This window comes from Zingiber officinale, unplaced genomic scaffold, assembly GCF_018446385.1.
Source record: "Zingiber officinale cultivar Zhangliang unplaced genomic scaffold, Zo_v1.1 ctg198, whole genome shotgun sequence".
Classification (NCBI taxonomy): Eukaryota; Viridiplantae; Streptophyta; class Magnoliopsida; order Zingiberales; family Zingiberaceae; genus Zingiber; species Zingiber officinale.
Window position 1 is genome coordinate 93518 of NW_024589881.1, and position 16572 is coordinate 110089.

At 40.1% G+C, this 16572-nt stretch overlaps 1 protein-coding gene across 1 annotated transcript; it reads left to right on the top strand.

Moving 5' to 3' along the window:
- Positions 1 to 6293: 6293 nt before the first annotated feature.
- Positions 6294 to 6812, top strand: LOC122036702 (36.4 kDa proline-rich protein-like). The gene has a single exon (XM_042596105.1). The coding sequence runs from the start codon at positions 6294 to 6296 to the stop codon at positions 6810 to 6812; it is 519 nt and encodes a 172-aa protein (XP_042452039.1).
- The last annotated feature ends 9760 nt before the right edge of the window (positions 6813 to 16572 follow it).

The following is a 16572-nucleotide window of genomic DNA, read 5'->3' on the forward strand; positions in this document are numbered from 1 at the left end:
TATTTATACCTTTGCTTGTAGGGGTGGCATCTTTTCCTTTGGATCCGGAGGTGGAAGCTTCCTCTTGATCGGACCTTGATTCCCCTCCATTTGATTTTTCTTGACTTGTGGAGGTAGAATCTTCTTCCTCCTCTTCGTCTCTTGACCCGGATGTAGAGGCTTCTCCTTCTTGATCCGGCGTCACCAAGGATCGCTGCCCCTCAATCCTAGAGGTGGAGGCTTCATCATCTTGAATATGAAACAAGGAGTATGCTCCCTCCTTGTTCCCTTCGATGCATTCCCTTGAGGATGAAGCTTCTTCTTGGACTTCTTCTTCGGAGGTTGAGCATCTCTCAACCTTGGAGTCCTCCTCTTGGTCTTGCTCCAAAGAGTCACCCTCTCTGGATACTTCTTGCTCTTGTACAGTGGAGGGGATCTCTTTATGAAGCTTGGCCAATTTGCTCCATAAATCCTTTGCATCTTCAAATTCTCTAATTTTACAAAGGATGGTGCTTGGCAATAAATTTACCAAAAGCTTGGTCACTTTATCATTGGCCTCGCACCTTTGGACTTGCTCCGAGCTCCATTTGCTTTTCTTGAGAAGCTTGCCCTTGGAGTTTGTTGGAGCCTTGAAGCCTTCCATAAGAGCAAACCATTTCTCTATCTCCATCATAAGAAAATTTTCGATTCTTGATTTCCAAGAATCGAAGCTCGTGGAAGTGTATGGTGGAGCCACCCTCGTGTCGAATCCGAGCCCATCTCGGAATTCCATTGTAGAAGTTGAGCTTTTGAATTTCTTTAACTTTGACAATTTTGCTTCAACTTCTTCACCCTCTAGCTCTTCTTGTTATACTTGACCCTTCCGGCGATGATTCCGGTGAAGAGCAACCTTGCTCTGATAGCACTTGTTAGGACCAAAAGAGAGCTAGAGGGGGGGTGAATAACTCGTCGCGTGCTCGGTGCTTGGCGTTGCTTGTTTCTTCAAGGATGCGCAGCGGAAATACAAAGAAACAAATACAAACACGCTAACACTTGGATTTTACTTGGTATCCACCTCCAAGGGAGGTGACTAATCCAAGGATCCACACAACGCATGCACCCTCCACTAATGAAACTCTCCTTTATGGTAACTACCAAGGGCGGAGAAGCCCTACAAGACTCAATACAAGAAGAAGAAAGGGTAGTAGAGAAATACAAGCTTACAATGAGTGCACAAACCCTAACCCTAGTTTCTCCTTCTTGCTTTGATCCGCCTCTTGACTTGGAAGAGCCTCCAAGAACCTTCAAGAACTGGCGATCTCGAGCTTGAGAAGAACTGTGGAGGAGCTGGTGAAGGTCTGAAATAAATCTGTGAAGTGATACCGAAGACAACGCTCGCCTGCGGCTAAAATACGACGCAACGGTCGGATCCCAATCGATTCGATTATTCCCAATCGATCGGGGAGGCTTTGGATCGATCCACGGATCGATCCAGAGCGCCTCTGTGCTCTGGAAAAACGCCTGGATCGATCCACGGATCAATCCAGCGCTTATCGCCCGAAGCAGCAGCGTCCCAATCGATTCACTGATCGATTGGGACCTCTGGATCGATCCACTGATCGATCCAGAGGCTTTCTGTTCGCTGGGAAAGGTCTGGATCGATCCAGCACTTGGTTTTTGCCCAAAACCAAGTCTCAAACCTCCCAAACCAACATCCGGTCAACCTTAACCTGTTGGTACGTCATGCCTAGCATCTAGTCACTCCCTTGACCTGCTAGGACTCCCTCACCAAGTGTCCGGTCAATCCTTTTGACCCACTTGGACTTTTCTTTCATGCCAAGTATCCGGTCACTCTCTTGACCTACTTGGACTTTCACCTAGCTTCACTTACTAGGGTTTTCAATCTGCCTAGCTTCACTCACTAGGCCTTTCACCTGGCTTCACTCACCAGGACTTTCATACTGCCTAGCTTCACTCACTAGGACTTTCACAGTCAAGTATCCGGTCAACCTTGACCTACTTGACTCTTCTGCAATCAACCTTTCATTGTCAAACATCGAAGTCAACCTACTTGACTCAAGCTTGGTCAACCAGGTCAACCTTGACCTAAGGGATATTGCACCAACAATGGTCTCCTGCCTATAAGTGGGTGAACCGTCAATGCCTAAAGGAGAAGCACCTCGCACACTTGATAGAGTGGAAATAATTGATTGATACTTTCTCTTCAATTCACTTAATCAATAGTCCCCAAATTGGTTGTTACAAAACAACGTCAAGTAGAAGGCAACCGAGGCAAGTGTTGCACGACTACGCACTACTTGTACAAATTTATGCACATAAATTGACACAGCGCCAAGGAAAAAAATGCAAATGTTAAAAGGTAATAGAAAAATATATATAGCAACATAACACAAGTTTTTAAGTTTTTGCAAGTTCAAGGGGATGAAACCCTGAAGGTATAAAAGTTCCCCTAAGAGAATCAAGTGAAGTCAAGGAAAACATCCTTTGGAATGTCCTTCAAAGTTTTCTGGCGACGAGATATCCATTGTTAGATAGCCGATTTCCCTAAGTTGCTTTATGGCTCCTTCCACGCTGTATCCAAACATTGAGGTTCTTTGATTGAGCATCATATTAAACTCCTGAGAGCGCAATATAATCCACCTTGTAAACTTCCAGATGCTTCGGCTTTGTAATTTGTAGCTCAGCCTTCAGAACTTCAGCTCAGCTTTTAGAGCTTTAACTCGACCTTTGATGCCTCCAGCTCAGCGTCCTTGGAATCCAGGGTGTGTTGTTACTCTTCGAGCTAAAGGTCCTTGGTAATCAATTCAGCCGTTTTGCCATCCAACTCGGAGGCAAGGGTAGCTTCTGTCTCTTTTAACTTCTCGATAAGGACTCAGGCTTCAGTGTTCTTCAGATCTAGGTCGGATATAGCCCTTAGTTTCCGAGTGTGCTCTAGGCGGAGGCTAGACTCAAAGGTCTGTAGTTGTTTCTGGAGCTTCTCAATTTGGCTCATATGTCTGAGTCCTTTGTCCTTCTCTTTAGTGAGGGTCCACTCGACTCTTAGTAGTAGCTCGGATTGGCTTTGTAGCTCTTCTTTAAATGAGCCACCTCAACTTAGAGTTGCTCAGAGGAGCCTTGAGAGGTTCCTACTCCTCCTGTCGAACCTTGCAGGGTATAATAATTGTGACTTAGCTCTGCTATTTTTTTGCAGATAGATAAGTTAGTCACTCAGAACTGACAAAGCAAGAAGAAATTAAAGCTAGTCCCACAAGAGAAGAGAGCATATGATAGTGAAGAAAGTTTACCCCTATAACATCCTGGGAGAAGCGGTTGACCAACTCCTTTAGGGAGTGCTCGGTCGTGTGCACCCGGGAGTCCGCCTAGGTCTGAGCCAACGAGTCTGACTTTCTTGGACTCAAACCCTTGCGAGCTGGACTTGGACTTTGATTTGGGCGCGGAATATATTTTTGAACGGAGATGGGATAATTCAGTCAACGAAGGTGGTAAAAAGGAAACTAATAGCGCAGTAATCGGCCTGGTTAGTGTTGCATGGTCTGACAGTGTCCGTTTGATTCCAAGTTCAGGAGGAGTTGACACGAACTCTCTTCGTCTCAAACTGTGGGCGAGGTGCTGGCACTTCGTTGGAGGTTTGTTGTATAGGTGTAGCCGAGCGTCACCTCTTGCGACTTAGACGTTGAAGCAGGGGCTCGTCAAAGGTGATGGATTCAGAAGGAACCTCCACGACCATCATGGAAGGTAAAGGAGGTGGCAACTCCTCAGTATTAGTAGTTGCATCACTCATCGTGATTTGGTTGGCACCCTCTTCGTCGGTCGGCTCCTCGATCGAACTGATCGATAAAAGCCCATGGCTTACTAGCTCAGCATCATTGTTCTTGTCCATTTCCTCGTCATCCATCTTGGTGGACTCTCCCATGTAGGCTTTCTACATGATTTTGGCTATAAAACAGGAAAAAGAAATCAGTTAGATACAACAATAAAGAGAGGTCGAATTTCTAGCCCACTTCCCCGCCGTTGAAATCAGAGGGCGTGGAAGTGTACCAGAGACCGTGGACAACAATGGGGGAGCAATGGTCATGAAAAATAGGAAAAGTAAATGGAGAAGGAGAGGAACGTTAACTTATGACGTAGAGATGACTCCGAAACAATCGCTAGCGACAACAAAGGAAGTTGGAGAATAAGTCAAAGAAGAAAGACAAAGATGAGAATAAGAAAACAATAATTGTATTAAAGGGTGTAAACCTTAAAAACCCAAGCGGTGCCCCACTACAGTTGTTCAATCATGAGAATGAAAGAGGGAGGATTAATCAGGGCTGTCGAATTCAAACTGGTAGAGGTCACATCAAATCTCAACAGTAACATGTCATTTTAGATATTCTTTTCACAAGCATGTGCCATATGGCAAAAAGATACAGGCCACATTTATTAGGGATGAGAGACAGTAAACATGCTTATGATAAAAAGGTATTCACATCACATCAAATATTAATGGTGAATGGCGTACCCTATTTTCGAGGTACAAGTATGACATCATCTCAAGTTGAGTGATTGATCGGGAACCGAGCGCTCGATCGAGAAAATGAGAAACACAAAAGGACACAAGTGTCTAATTAGTTGAGCTTGCAGCCTCCTTTAACTAGACTTAAAAGAGAAGCTTGTGCTACAACGAATAAGGTAGGACCCTCAAAGTTAAGGTTGAAGTCAAGAAGGCTGGCTGATGTGGCAATCAAAGTCATTGAAGGGTCAACTCTCGGGTCTAGCACAGTTGCATGGCTTGGTCGAGTAGTCTAGCTGATTGGACTTTCTGCTCAATTGGATCCTGAGTCCCCCCAACTCGATAGAATCTCGAGGCATCTTAGTTCAATTCATAATCGAGTCCTCTCGGTTTAATGGAATATACTAGATGTACGACCTGATCGAACCACTTGTTTGAGCGGCTGTCGAGTACACAAGGAGGCCGAGTAATCAAAGAGATCGAGTCTTCTAGGAAGTTGAGTCCTCAAAGAGGTCGAGCCATCAAGATGGTGAACATTCCTTAGCGTCGGAGTACTTCCGCCGAGCACCCCTCCCTAGGTCGGTTGCTGACATTTTATTCCCTCTAATGTCCTTTTTGATACGTAAGATCGCTCGACGTCATCTTCCTTAATGTCAAAATCTTCTCACGGTGAACATTGACACCACCTAGCCAACATACCATCTTATCAGATGGATGACTTATGGAAAACATCATTCGTACGGCTGCTGAAAAGTTTTTCTGATCGTATAATCCTAGGTGTTGAAGAACAAGCGGGCTAGATCGTTGTACTAATTCGGAGGGCACTGGAAGTTATTATAACCGCCGGAGCAGCCTATAACGGGACAATCATCCTTTTCGGAAGGCCTACAAGGTGCTACTTAACCACGGTAACCCGAACAGACAACACGATACAAATATCGATACAGTACCTGCAAGAAGCAATTTATAGGCTGGCCCTTTCCTGGTCAAACTAAAGATTTCAAGAACATATGCAAGTAAATAACCGATCAAAAACTGCCATCCTAAACATTCGAAAAGAAGAGGGAGACGAGAAAGTATTGCGTACTGATTGATTAGGCTGAATATTTGAAGGCCCTTAGCATAAGAAAGTTGTATAGACTTCCCAATATCCCTCCAATCACTCCGAAGAGGATCACCGGGGGTAAGTCAGCTAGCTAGATGATAATTATGCTATCGGCAGTAACATCCATCAGAGCTCTCCAGATTAAGGCACCTCTCCAGCACCTGCATGCTGTGACATGAATTGCATATCTGAATTAATTAGGAGGAGACTTGAAATACTACAATTAGCATCTCAACAAGCAATCGAAATGGCCTCCTTTTGTTGCGGAGAGGGAAGGAGAGTGTCGTAGAGTCGTCGCGATTGGTGCGGTTGGAAAATGGTAGCCCTCGCGTGGTTCGTTAGTCAAAGAATTCTCGACCTTTCAGATGGAAATCATTCTAGAAGCTTCCCTCATTTTACCGCGTCAACATATCATTCGGCATGCTTTTTGACTTTCCTAAAATCCATCCAATCAAATAGTAGCAAAACACTTCATTTTATTTTGCAAAATTTTTAAACTCAGTTTCATCTATTTAAAATCATTTCAATTTTGCTTTATATTATTTTTGGAAATTTAAAAACTTTTTCAATGCAAATAGAATCAAATTTTCATATTATTCTAACAACTATTTGGTATGATAGTTAGGTATTATAATAATATTAAACTAAAAATCTCTCTCATTCTTTTCTATTTAAGGGAATTGATCGGTTACGTGAACACCCTCCATCTTCCTAGCTATGGGCTCTACAATGTCCCAAACTCTCTTGCTCCTCTCCTTCCTCCTCTTCTTTTTCCTCCCTTTTGCTTATGCCGGTGGTGCCGCTTGTCCTCCTTCATCGAAACCCCCGATCATCGGTAAACCTCCCGTAACCAATCCGCCTCCGGTAGGCGGAAGCACGGTGTGCCCGACGACGCCCCCTCCGGTGATTGATCCTCCTCCGGCGATCTGCGCTGCGAACCGCCTCAAGGTCTGGGCGAGAGTGGACTTGCTCGGCGGCCGCTTCCACATCGAGGTCGGCGATCCGGCGGCCAACCAGTGCTGCGAGATGCCGCAGGGGATAGTACTGGATCTGGAGGAGGCTGCCGTCTGCGTCTGCACCACCATCAAGCTCAAGCTCCTCAACGTCGACGTCCACCTCGCCCTCCGGCTCCCCCTCACCACTCCACCAGTGACCACTCACCATTCCACCAGTCACCACAGCTGTCCCGCGCCACTGAACCAGTCTCCCTCGCCCGCCAGCTCTCCCTCACCGTAGCTCCGCCGCAACATTTAGTACAGTCGGCGCCACTGCATCATGCATCAGATTCATCCCAGGAGTGGCCGGTCCGAAGCTGCAGGCCCTACGGGAGTTCTCATCAAAATTATTTGTTGAATGAATCAAGTGTGGTAATTTGTTAAATTATGTGTTTATTTTGTTGAATGGAATTATATATTAAAGTAGACAACCGCCACAAAGCATGTGCCGATATCGACGAGCCATTTTTGAACGTTCCTTTCAAGAATAAAATAAAATAAAATAAAATAAACTTAATTATCATGGTTTTTTAAGTCATATCAAGACTATGCCTATCAGATTCTGCTGTTGGAGCAATTACGACATATATAATTAATTACTACAATATTATAGCTTTAATAGGAAATGATCACTTTTCAGGCCAAACAGACCTAATGATCTTAGGAATATTGCCTAATAAAACCTGAAAGAGGCAGATCAAATTTTTCATAACAAAAGTGAACTTGATGTACAGCACAAAGAATAATAGAAAGAAAAAAAATACAGATTTTTAGTTTCAGATATTACAAATAACAATAATAATTCTTCCACAAATCTTAGAATGCAAGTGTGAACGTATATATTACTATAATATATATGCCCCTGAATTTGTGGGGAATGTTCTCTGGATTGGGTTATAGTCCAAGATAGGACCCCCTGTGTTGATCCGTCTCTGATTTTAAGAAAAGTAGTGTGAGTGTGAATGTGGTGTTGAATTAATCAAGTGCGATGATAAATTAATTTTGATCATTTTTGTTGTTAATTGTTTTTTTCTGAGTGTTCAGTCCATGAATAGTGTATTGTGCCACGGCATTTGGACTAGGGTTTCATTTTGGAATCATTGCAAGTGTGAACGTCGATACTACTGCCGTTGGAAGCATGTGCTGATATGTATTGCCGTAGCCGTCGGCGGAACTTGTACGGTCCCGGTGTGGATAGCTATGTAAAATACAAATCCGTAAAGTACATTAATTGGAAAGGCAAAGTACATTAATTCTTGACTAGGTCAGGTAGCATCTATACGGGTTGAGATGCAGGATCAAAAATAAATAAATAAATTAGGAGTATAATTTTTTGATCTAGATTCGGAATGTGTATAAAATTTAAAAATTTATATTTATTATATGGAAATTGTAATGGTCAACTTTCGGAACCAAATTTAGCTATTTAGGCTCTCAACCAAGTTTTCGAATATTCTATTAATACTATTAGTAATTTAAATTTTTATGTTATTTAGAATAATTTTGGTATTCTTTATTTATGGGTCATATTTTATTTATATCAGCATCCTATTTGTCAATTTCAATTTCTTTCAAGAGATTTTCTTTTATGGAAAGATCTCTTTTTGTCTACCAGATTAGAATTGAAGTTCATATATTAGTATTTCTTTCTTTCTTAGTTATAGGGTCTAGATTTTATATAAACGGTAGATCCGCTACCTTAGCGGCCCCTCTAGTGCCGGCCCCACGGATATGGAGGGAGGTTCATGCAGGTACACAGGCCATAGGCGCATGGTGGGGTAAACCCCAGGTCGTCAGTTCCTGAGAATCGACCCCTGGCCATTACGCCAGAGATACCATGCGCCCACCGTCTGCGCTACGCTAGATTTTATATAAACACATATATATATAGCTGCATGAGAATTAATCCCTCTTTTAATAATAAAGTTTTACTTTTCTTATACATCTGATCTCCTCTCTCGTTAGCCCATAGGATAATTGCTATTTTGCCCAGCGTCAGGTTGGAATAGTTGGTACTTACATGCATGAATGATTGTTCTAATATAATAGGTCTTGAGATCAATTCTCAGTAGGTGCAAAATGTCTCATTGAGTGCTTGATCTCTCTCATGCAAAGGGTCGTTGTATTAGAAAAATACCTCCCATAATTTACCTGCCAATATCTAGTCAGGGGGTTGACGACACTAGACCACCTAGAATGAATGTTATCACCTTTACTCCAATATGTAGTTCATAATTCACTACAAGGATCATAACATTACGTGACGTGCATACTATAAAAAAAACCCTTATTACTGACCAAAATTTTCGTCATAATTCTTCCATTATATTGGTTTAGCAATGGAATTACGATGAAAATATAGTAGTCGGAAGATATTGTGCCAGAGACAGTTTGATTAATGAAATTTGCATTCTCTCGCTATATAGGGACGGAATAAATTTATGTAACTATGTAGTGGTGAGTGGCAAGTGGTGACTAGTCTATCGAGTGATTGCAAGTGGTGAGTAGTATATCGAGTGACTAGCAAGTCCAAGTAAGTCAAGGTGACATGATGCTTGGTAAGAGGAAAATCCTAGGGGGAGGTAAGCCTAGGTAAAGAAGAAAACCCTAAAGGAAGATAACTCTAGGTACCTAGTGAAGGTCTAAGTAAGGACGGCTAAGGGGAGTGAATAGCCCTGAAATTAGAGTTAGAAAAATATCTCTTGCTTTTGCTTTAGTAAGGATGCACAATTAATTAGGCACAAATAATTAACATAAAAGCAATAAATAAAAGTAAGAAGGCTAAAGAATTTACTTGATTACAATCTAGGTGGTTGTTAATCCAATTCAAGTGAAAAGTTCTAAAAATCTCCTTTGTTGAAGGTGGTCAGGTGGAGAAGTCTCTTACAGTCTTTGATAGCTCGTAAATTAACTAGGAATTGAATACATGCTGTAGTTGTTGAATTCCTACCTCTAGGGGACTTTTTATAGCCTCCTAGGATGATGTTACTATTGGCTGACGTGGCTCAGAGGTGCCTCTAAAGGGATTTAGGGTGCCTCCAGTGTGGATAAAGTTTTATCCTCGGTACAACGGTCACCAACGTCTTTGACACGTTGGAAGGCACCTTCAAGCGGACTAAAGGAGCCTTCGCGTCTCTGCTTAAGGTGCCTTCGTGCCTCTGCTTTGTTGGGACCTTGACGTCCGATAGAGGGGGTGAATAGGGTCTGACACAAAACGTCACTTCCTACACTCGTTAGTACGCACAGCGAAATACAAAAACAAATACTAACAAGAGAAAATTACTTAACACGTTGATTTAACATGATTTAGAGATAAAACTCTTATTCCATAACTGTCAGTAAGATGGACGATCCTGATTCGTCAGTGGATGATTCCTCGGAGAAATTCTGGCTACCTCGCGTAGCTCCTTGTGGGTGGAGAAACCTCACCATAACTCGCATAAGACCCTACAAAATCACTTGAGAACTTGGAGACTCTAATTACGGTTAACCACCACTATCGTCAACAATGCCCAAAAACCCTGAGCTCTATTAAATAGAGCTCGGGAGGAAAACACCAAGCTATTTTCCCGCCACCAGGCAACTTATACAACCACTAGTCGATTAGTCCTAAGTGAAATTTGACCTTTACAAGTCAATGGTCGGCTACCAGTCGCCTGATAAAAACACAAGTTTTCGAAGATTCTATTAATACTTTTAGTAATTTAAATTTTTATGTTATTTAGAATAATTTTGGTATTATGTTATTTATGGGTCATATTTTATTTATATCAGCATCCTATTTGTCAATTTCAATTTCTTCCAAGAGATTTCCTTTTATGGAAAGATCTCTTTTTTTCTACCAGATTAAAATTGAAGTTCATATATTAGTATTTCTTTCTTTCTTAGTTATAGGGTCTAGATTTTATATAAACACATATATATAGCTGCATGAGAATTAATCCCTCTTTTATTAATAAAGTTTTACTTTTCTTATACATCTGATCTCCTCTCTCGTTAGCCCATAGGATAATTGCTATTTTGCCCAGCGTCAGGTTGGAATAGTTGGTACCTGCATGCATGAGTGATTGTTCTAATATAATAGGTCTTGAGATCAATTCTCAGTAGGTGCAAAATGTCTCATTGGGTGCTTGATCTCTCTCATGCAAAGGGTCGTTGTATTAGAAAAATACCTCCCATAATTTACCTGCCAATATCTAGTCAGGGGGTTGACGACACTAGACCACCTAGAATGAATGTTATCACCTTTACTCCAATATGTAGTTCATAATTCACTACAAGGATCATAACATTACGTGACGTGCATACTATAAAAAAAACCCTTATTACTGACCAAAATTTTCGTCATAATTCTTCCATTATATTGGTTTAGCGATGAAATTACGATAAAAATATAGTAGTCGGACAATATTGTGGCAGAGACGATTTTACTAATGAAATTTGCATTCTATTGCTATATAAGAACGGAATAAATTTATGTAACTATGCAGTGGTGAGTGGCAAGTAGTGAGTAGTCTATTGAGTGATTGCAAGTGGTGAGTAGTATACCAAGTGACTAGCAAGTCCAAGTAGGTCAAGGTGATCTGATGCTTGGTAAAATAAAAATCCTAGAGGGAGGTAATCCTAGGTAAAGAGGAAACCCTTAAAGGGAGATAACTCTAGGTACCTAGTGAAGGTCTAAGTAAGGACGGCTAAAGGGGAGTGAATAGCTTCGAAATTAGAGCTAGAAAAATATCTCTTGCTTTTGCTTTAGCAAGGATGCACAATTAATTAAGCACAAATAATTAACATAAAAGCAATAAATAAAAGTAAGAAGGCTAAAGAATTTAGTTGATTACAATCTAGGTGGTTGTTAATCCAATTCAAGTGAAAAGTTCTAAAAATCTCCTTTGTTGAAAGTGGATAGAGGTGTAAATGAACCAAGCCTCTCATGAGCTATTCGAAGCTCGATTCGATAAAAGCTCGTTTGAGCTGGTTTAATGAGGCTCATTAAGATAAACAAACCAAGCTCAAGCTTCACAATATTCGGCTCGTTAACTTATGAACATGTTCGTTAAGCTCATGAATCAACTTTTAAATAAAAAAAAATAATAGTTTTGATATTGAATTTATAGATTTTACACTCTACTTATGAAACATATAGATAAATATATTAAATTCATTTATTAGAATAAAATTATAAATTTTAATAAGAATATTATAATTTTCTCTAAATATATAATTTAATTTATAATGAATATTTAAATTTATAATTTATATTTATTAAGCTCGTTTAAGTTCGATAAAAGTTCGAATAAACTCATGAGTCATGAATATATTCGTTAAATAAAGCTCGAGGTCAGCTCGATTATAAACGAGTCAAACTCAAACATTCAACAGTTCGGCTCGGCTCGGCTTGATTACACCCCTAAAGGTGGAGAAGTCTCTTACAGTCTTTGATAGCTCGGAAATTAACTAGGAATTGAATACATGTCATAGTTGTTGTTGAATCCCGACCTCTAGGGGGCTTTTTTATAGCCTCCTAGGATAATGTTACTATTGGCTGACGTGACTTAGAGGCGCCTCTAAAGGGATTTAGGGCGCCTCTAGTGTGGATAAAGTTTTATCCTCAGTGCAACGGTCACTAACGTCTTTGACACGTTGGAAGGTGCCTTCGCGTCTCTGCTTAAGGCGCCTTCGTGCCTCTGCTTTGTTGGGACCTTAACGTCCGATAGAGGGGGTGAATGGTGCCTCACACAAAACGTCGCTTCCTACACTCGTTAGTATGCACAGCGGAATGTAAAAACAAATACTAACAAGAGAAAGCAACATAACACGTTGATTTAACCCGTACAACCTAGACCTAGCCTTCTAGCCTCCTCCAGCAGCCTTGCGCCCTCTTGAATGTCTCCCCATCCTTCACGCCTTACCTTCTGAAGCTTCCATCGGCATTGTCATTGTTGTTGGGTCTTACTTTGCCAAGAGGTCGCGCCTTCGAGTCTTCATCCATTGCCAAGTCATATTTGGACTTACGTTGCCAAGACTACATGCTTGGACTTACACCGCCAAGACTCACCCTTGGACTTTCCTCCTTTGTCAATATCACACTTGGACTCTCCTTGTAATATCTGTATCCTGCACACTCATAATGCATATCAAATACAAAAATAAATCTAACTTAAAACTTTGTCTAAATATCAAAATCTAGGGTACCCAGGTTGCTTCAACAATTTCTCCCTTTTTGATGTTTGGCAACCCATTTAAGTTAGGAAAATATAAATGTAATAACAATGCAAATAAATATGCATATCTACTCATGCATTGTTAGAGTGTATACTGAAAGCCTAAGTTTTTGTAAACATTTATTTTGAATAAAGAATCACATTTGGTCAAATTATCTATATTTGTTTGTAGTTGTTCAATTAATTTATATTGTAGATAACATAGTATGTGGTGTCACATACAGAAGATAATGTTATCAGTACCTTATAAATTATAAACAGTAGCTCACGACCAAAATGGAAAGGAACAAACCATTGGAAGGTCGTAGTGTAATTAGGAATTAGTTTATCTTGACTATATAATTACACTAGTACACTTAGAGTGTATTGAGTAGAACCATCAGAGGTCGTTTATTTTATACTGACTTTATAAAGGAACATAGAACTCAGTTATTATGGAAGTGTGTGCTCTTAATCCTAATATAATAACAAACATATATATTTGATATTTATTTCTTTAATTTATCAATGGGTGAGATTTAGTTCGATAAATCAATAAGCCCGATAAGTTAGGAAATGATATCACTTATAGTGCGTGTTGTTGATTATAAAAGGAAACTGTATCCTAGTAATCTAGGTTGATAATGTCCCCAAGAGGAGCTCATAAGGATTGTCATGTTAAACCCTGCAGGTGGGCTTAGTCCGACATGACGATAAGGTTGAGTGGTACTACTCTTGGACTAAGATACTAATTAAATAAGTTGTCAGTAATTGGTTTTGGTGGTTAATTCACGGTGTTTTGATGTCGGCCCCTACATCATGGGTATGAAGGTGGGTATAGGTGGGTATAGTACTCTATAAATAAGAGGCTACGATAGGGACCAAGAGGAGGAATTGGTTTTGGTCTCCCGATAAAATTAAGCATCCCGTGTTCGCCCCGGACACACAACTTAATTTTATCAATAATAATTCATTCCACTAGAGAACTATTATTGAACTACCGCACCAATCCCAAATTACATTTTTGGGCTCCTTCTTATTATGAGTGTGTTAGTCTCCCTGTGTTTAAGATGTCAAATGTCCACTAATTAAGTGAGTTACTGACAACTCATTTAATTAATATCTTAATCCAAGAATAGTACCATTCAACCTTATCGTCATGTCGGACTAAGTCCACTTCCATAATAACTGAGATCTTTGCTCCTTTTTGGGGACATTATCAACCTAGATTGCTAGGACATAGTTTCCTTCTATAATCAACAACACACACTATAAGTGATATCATTTCCTAACTTATCGGGCTTATTGATTTATCGAAGTAAATCTCACCCATTGATAAATTAAATAAATAAATATCAAATATATGTGCTTGTTATTATATTAGGATTAAGAGCACACACTTCCATAATAACTGAGGTCTTTGTTTCTTTATAAAGTCAGTATAAAAGAAACGACCTCAAATGGTCCTACTCAATACACTCTAAGTGTACTAGTGTAATTATATAGTTAAGATAAACTAATTCCTAATTACACTACGACCTTCCAATGGTTTGTTCCTTTCCATTTTGGTCGTGAGCTGCTGTTTATAATTTATAAGGTACTGATAACATCATCTTCTGTATGTGACATCACATACTATGTTATCTACAATATAAATTAATTGAACAACTACAAACTAATGTAGATAATTTGACCAAATGTGATTCTTTATTCAAAATAAATGTTTACAAAAGCTTAGGCTTTCAGTATACAGTCTAACAGGTGTCTCGTCGTAGTGGGAGAGTTGTAAGGGAACCTGAGAGATTCATGTTTTTGGGAGAGTCTTCGGACTTGATCCCGGGTAAACATGAACCTGATCCCCGAACATATGACGAAGCACTCCAAGATATAGATGCAGCATCTTGGCAAAAGACAATGAATTCTGAAATAGAGTCTATGTACTCTAATAAGGTCTAAGAGCTTGTAGAACCACCTGATGGTGTAAAAGCCGTCGGATGCAAGTGGATCTACAAAAGGAAAAGAGGGACAGACGGGAAGGTAGAAACCTTCAAAGCTAGGCTTGTTGCGAAAGGGTACACTCAGAAAGAGGGAATCGATTATAAGGAAACCTTTTCACCGGTAGTTATGCTTAAGTCTATTCGGATACTCTTATCCATTGCTGCTCATATGGATTATGAGATTTGGCAAATGGATGTCAAGACAGCTTTCCTTAATGGAAGTCTTGAAGAGAACATCCATATGAAGCAACCAGAAGGGTTCATTGAAAAAGGCAAAGAGCATCTAGTGTGCAAGCTCAATCGGTCCATTTAAGGACTGAAGAAAGCTTCAAGGTCTTGGAACATCCGGTTTAATGAAGTAATCCAGTCATATGGATTTATTCAGTGTCCGGATGAGTCTTGTGTATACAAGAAATGTAACGTAAATGTGGTGGTATTTCTTGTAGTATACGTAGATGATATTTTGTTAATTGACAACAATGTCAAGGTATTGTCGGATGTAAGGGTATGGTTGTCCAAACAATTTGATATGAAGGACTTAGGAGATTGTGCACACATTATTGGGATCAAAGTTATAAGGGATCGCAAGAGAAGAATGTTGTGTCTATCCCAAGCTTCGTATATAGATACAATCCTTGCTCGTTTTAGCATGCAGAATTCCAAGAGATGTCTCCGAAGACATCAAAGGAGATAGAGGACATGAAAGGAATTCCTTATGCTTCGGCTGTAGGAAGCCTTATGTATGCAATGTTGTGTACGAGACCTGATATCTGTTTTGCCGTGGGCATGGTTAGCAGATATCAGAGTAACCCTGGACAAGGACATTGGACTGCGGTAAAGCATATATTAAAGTACCTGAGAAGGACTAGAGATTATATGCTAGTTTACCAAGCAGACGATTTGCTCCCTGTGGGTTACACGGATTCAGATTTCCAATCGAATAGAGACAACAGTATGTCTACATCAGGCTATATGTTTACTTTAGGAGGTGGAGCAATTGCATGGAGGAGTGCTAAGTAGAAATACGTTTTGGACTCAACCATGGAAGTTGAGTATGTAGCAGCCTCTGAGGCAGCCAAAGAAGCAGTATGACTCAGGAACTTTCTAATGGACTTAGATGTGATTCCTGGTTTGCCCAAAATCATCACAATTTATTGTGATAATAGCGGTACAGTTGTAAACTCGAAGGAACCACGAGCCCATAAGGCAAGTAAACATATAGAGCGCAAGTACCACCTGATACGAGATATCATGAAGCGAGGAGAAGTTGTCATCGTCAAGATTGCATCAGCAGATAACCTGACAGATCCTTTCACTAAAGCCCTTCCAGCAAAAGCTTTCGATAGGCATGTGGAGGGAATGAGAATCAAATGTATGGCAGAAGATATGGCAACTTAGTCATTAGTATAAGTGGGAGATTGTTAGAGTGTATACTGAAAGTCTAAGCTTTTGTAAACATTTATTTTGAATAAAGAATCACATTTGATCAAATTATCTACATTTATTTGTAGTTGTTCAATTAATTTATATTGTAGATAACATAGTATGTGGTGTCACATACAGAAGATAATGTTATCAGTACCTTATAAATTATAAACAGTAGCTCACGATCAAAATGGAAAGGAACAAACCATTGGAAGGTCGTAGTGTAATTATGAATTAGTTTATCTTAACTATATAATTACACTAGTACACTTAGAGTGTATTGAGTAGGACCATCAGAGGTCGTTTCTTTTATACTGACTTTATAAAGGAACATAGAGCTCAGTTATTATGGAAGTGTGTGCTCTTAATCCTAATATAA